The sequence below is a fragment of the Acanthisitta chloris genome, unplaced genomic scaffold, assembly GCF_000695815.1.
Source record: "Acanthisitta chloris isolate BGI_N310 unplaced genomic scaffold, ASM69581v1 scaffold80, whole genome shotgun sequence".
In the NCBI taxonomy this organism is placed as follows: domain Eukaryota; kingdom Metazoa; phylum Chordata; class Aves; order Passeriformes; family Acanthisittidae; genus Acanthisitta; species Acanthisitta chloris.
Window position 1 is genome coordinate 30,352 of NW_008649708.1, and position 4,638 is coordinate 34,989.

Genomic DNA, 4,638 nt, shown 5'->3' on the forward strand with positions numbered 1-4,638 from the left:
ATACGCACAAACCTGAGGTTTTTAAGCCCTTGGATTGTACTCCACACTCTGGAGGGACTAAGGATTCAGTAACCACCGATGCTGCTTGTCTTCCTCCTCCTCAGCCTCAAGAACTCAACTGCCTTGACCCAAACTTGGTAGCCAGGCAGAAGCAGCAGCCCCTCAAGCCCATCTTTACCCAGCCAATGCCTCAGTTCAGCCCTAGCACAAACCTGAGGTTTTTAAGCCCTTGGATTGTACTCCACACTCTGGAGGGACTAAGGATTCAGTAACCACCGATGCTGCTTGTCTTCCTCCTCCTCAGCCTCAAGAACTCAACTGCCTTGACCCAAACTTGGTAGCCAGGCAGAAGCAGCAGCCCCTCAAGCCCATCTTTACCCAGCCAATGCCTCAGTTCAGCCCTAAGATCTCTGTGTTCCCTTCTGTCTGCCCCTACTTGCTCCTGCCCTCCCATCATAGTATCGTAGTATGTTAAGGGGTTGCAGTGCACATTAGGGATCATCTAGTCCCAACCCCCTGCCCTGGGCAGGGACAGCCCCCCCAGAGCAGGTTGCTCAAGGCTTTGTCCAACCTGGCTGTGAACACTGCCAGGGTTGGGGCACAACCCATCAATCACAACCAAGAGGAGGCAGGTGCCAAGCTGACCCAGCAGCCAGCAGGGTCGTCTTGGAAGGACCAGCAGCTCCAGTTCCTCTCCCCCACTGTTACCTAATGTACCCCTGAGGCATCACACACAAAAAACATTCTCCTGGCAGACTTTCGGGGTGCTCTGGGAGAAGGCTGCAGGTCAGGCTCTGATAAGGATGAAACAGGACAACGAGAAGTTGCTATCAATGAAGCCCCAGATGCTCGACCAGACCACTCATGGAATCATTTTGTAACTAGATAAGCAGCAGCAGCTCTCTGCAACATGCTCTACAAACCACATCTTTGCACTCTCGAGCAAACCAGCCAAACCTTGCACCAAGCCAAGCAAACCTCCCAGGATTTCACATTGATATTACCATCTCATGAGCTTTCCTCTGCTCCTGGTCGAAGGGGTGGAGCACCTGCAGCCCACAGATGTCACACACGTCGCCGTGGAGGTAGAGGCAGCCCTCCCCGAAGTGGCAGGTCCCTGCTGCCGCGTACGGGCACAGCTGCTCCCCGGCCCCCTGCGAGCTCCCAGCCACAGCCTCTTCCAGCCCACTGCAGATGGCTTCCAGGTAGGAGTGGGGCTTCACCTCCAGGCTGTCGTCGTGGTTGCTGCAGCACACCACGTCGCTGGGGGCACTGGGCTGCTGCTTCTCCTCATTGGAGCCACACAGATCTCAGGAAGGAGAAACACAGGTGAACTGCACAAGACACTGCACACACACCCATAAGCAGCAGCATCTACTTTCTTTTCAGTGATTATCAGTTGGTTTGGGTTTTCTTAAGGTTTTCGTCTCAATGAAATCTCCTATCTAAGCCCCTTTTGCTCACAAATCACAGGAATTTTCCCAACCTACCTACTGAAAAGTTGGATTGCAAGATTTCTTCAGCAGCTTTTTTCTGTTTACAAATAAGACTAAAAAAATCATAGAATCATTTGGGTCGGAAAAGACCTCCAAGACCATCAAGTCCTGTGACCCAACACCACCTTGTCAACTAGCCCAGATCACTGAGTGCAACATCCAGTCATGTCTTGAACACCTCCAGGGATGGTGACTCCACCACCTCCCTAGGAAGCCCCTTCCAATGTCTGACAGCCCCTTCCATGGAGAAATTCTTCCTGTTATCCAACCTGAACCTCCCCTGGTGCACCTTGAGGCCATTTCCTCTGGTCCTATTGCTAATTGCCCAGGAGCAGATCCCAACCCTCACCTGGCTGCACCTCCTGTCAGGGAGTTGTAGAGAGTCAGAAAGTCCTCCCTGAGCCTCCTTTTCTCCAGGTTGAGCCCCCTCAGCTACTCCTGGTGCTCCAGACCCTTCCCCAGCTCCATTCCCTTCCCTTCCCACATGCCAGCCCCTCAAGGTCTTTCTTGTTTTGAGGCCCAGAACTGGCCCCAGGACTGGAGGTGCCTCAGCAGTGCCAGGACAGGGGGTGGTCACTGCCCTGGCCCTGCTGGCACAATAGTGCTGGCACAAAGCCAAGATGGGCACTGGCCTTCTTGGCCACCTGGGCTCATGTTGCCCAACACTCCCAGGTCCTTTCCCACCAGGCAGCTTTCCAGCCCCTCTGCCCCAGCCTGGAGCACTCGGGGGGTTGATGTGACCTCTCACTCCCTCCCATTTGGGCACAGGCCCATTGGGGTGGGACCAGAGTGCAGGAGGCCTCAGCTGCTCTGCCCAGGTGTGGATAGATGTATCCATGTGCCTGTGCTCCTAAAGGCTGGCACAGTGCTCTACACAACATGTGCCAGGTGCCCTGGCACACAGCAGACAGGTCCCTCACCTTACAAATGCCCTTGCACTGAGAACAAAGTGCACAAAACATCTGAGAGGTGGAGATGTTTGAACAAAACCACCCAAATCAAGACAAAAACCCACCCCAAAATACCCTCAAACCAAAGCTCATCCTTCAAGGAGCAGCAGTTGCTAGATAAAGCCACAGATGGATCCTGCTAAGCATGGGCATTCCCAGGAAGGAGCAATTCTGGCTGTGCTGCTCCCGCTGCCCATGAAACTTGGATAACAAAAGGAGAAAACACAAGATAAGTCCTGCCCAGCACCAAGCACTACTCCCACTCACTTCTGTCCCTGAGCACCAGTGTCTTCTTCTCCCTCCTGCGCGTGGTGGTGCCGTGCTGGGGGTGCTGCCGGGGGCTCTGTGGAGCTGCCAGGGCTGCGGCTGCCCCCGGCGCAGGCAGACGGACGTGGTCATACCTGTCACAAGGAAACAGGGGTTACAGGGGCAGGGCACCACTCACAGACACCAAACCCCAACAGCTGCTGTCTTTCAGGGCTGTTCTGACAAGGCTCAGGCTCCTTCTGACCTGATGCAGAGGCTTCTCGGGCTCACTCAAGACAAAGATGTGTGAGAGCACATCTGTGTGTCCTGTTCCAGAGACACCTCTGTCCTGCTCCAAAGACACCAGCACAGCTGGCAGAACATCAGCCATGTGCATGTGGAATTAGATCTTGTCACCCCTCACACACACAGCTCTGTGGCATTCCCCAGGGAAGCAGCAGCAAGGAGCAGGCAGGAAGGAGTGGCATTCCATGACCTCAGCATCCTCCTGCCAGCAGCAGCAGCAGCCACCAAACCTTGTGCTCCCCCACCATATGCAGTATCTCCATACAGGATAGGAAAGGGCTCCAAACATCCAGAAAAACTCTGGAAACTCACTCCAGTAGCACAGCAGAAGCAACCAAAGCAGTGAGGGGCTGGTTCAGTAAAGCCATGGAATGCTGGACTATTTCTCAAGGGAACTAAAACATTCTGTTTGTGGTCCTGTCCTGAGGACATGCACATGCTTACAGACATGTGCACTGGGTGCCCAAACTCCAGCAAAACAGCTGGAATAAACCCCCAGACACATCGCAGCCATCATTCCAGTCAGGCCCCTGAGGCCACACTGCCCTCAGCCACATCCCACACCACCAGTCCCACCTCAGCAGGTAATAGGAGCTGTAGACATCACTGGTGCCCAAGCCCTGACCCACGAGTGGCACAGGAACCATGCAGAGGGAGGGAACTGTAGTGATGCCATGAGCTCCTTGTGCCAGGAGCAGCACCAACACAGCCCCTCACCCACCCACCAGGGAATTCCTCCAGGCAGGAGCCATGGGCTGGCCTGGGGAACATCCCTGATGTGACACTGCAACACTCCTTAGGGTAACAACATGAACACCTGCACAGTGTCTCCTGGAGCATTCCTCATGGAGGTTTAACCCAAAGGCTTCAGGTAAAGGTGGAGCTGCTCAGCTTTCCTACCAACCCTGGGGGGCACTTTGCTCTGAGGCAGAGCCCTGTAGTGTGCAAGAGGGTGTGTGGGAGCTGCAGCAGGAGTGCTGCCAGAGCACAGGCTGCTCCCAGCCTCTCCAGGAACATGGAAAACAATCCCTGCTGCCAGCTGCCACCCCATGTGCAGCTGCTGCTCTGCTCTGTGCATCCAACAGCACTTCCAGCAGGGAAAACTAGTTCAAAAGCACACCTCAAACCTGGAGTGTAAATGCTACAAAGTAAAAGAATTGCCACAGCCAAGCCCGAAACAAATTGTACTCCTGGAACCAAGAGCTGTTTTGGCTCTAGAAAAGATCCTACTTAAGATATTATTTAATTCCCTTTGTCCTCTCTCCTCACCCTGCAGCCCCCCAGGGTGTGAGGCTGCAGGACAGCCCTGTGAGCTCAGCACTGCCCAGGCCTTACCTACACCGAGTGCCATAGGCACACTGTCCCTTCTGGTAGTACTTGCAGACAGTGGAGGACTTGCTTGTAGCCAGATCGTGTGAGAACAGACACTTGTTGCCCTCCCGACACACTCCCTGCACATAGTACCTGCGGAGGAGCAGAGCACGTCAGAGCAGGCAGCTCGGTGAGGAGCAGCCCAGGACACGCGTTTCCATCAGGTCTGACCGCGCGTCTTGCGCTCAGACCGATACCTGCGGGAGGCGGCACGGGCACCGAGCACTGCTTGCGGCTGTGCCGGGCCGCGCGGGGCGGGCCAAGGGTGG

The 4,638-nt window shown here is 55.1% G+C and overlaps 1 protein-coding gene across 1 annotated transcript in view; it reads right to left on the reverse strand.

Annotated features, from left to right (window-relative positions):
• The window catches only part of MKRN2 (makorin ring finger protein 2), a gene marked incomplete at its 5' end in the record, with an annotated part of 9,637 nt that extends 5,175 nt beyond the window's left edge, over positions 1 to 4,462 (reverse strand). The window contains 3 exons of the mRNA XM_009069549.1: positions 1,005 to 1,309; positions 2,714 to 2,847; positions 4,334 to 4,462. Of these exons, the coding sequence (XP_009067797.1) occupies positions 1,005 to 1,309; positions 2,714 to 2,847; positions 4,334 to 4,462 (568 nt within the window). The remainder of the gene's footprint in view (positions 1 to 1,004; positions 1,310 to 2,713; positions 2,848 to 4,333) is intronic.
• Positions 4,463 to 4,638: the final 176 nt, after the last annotated feature.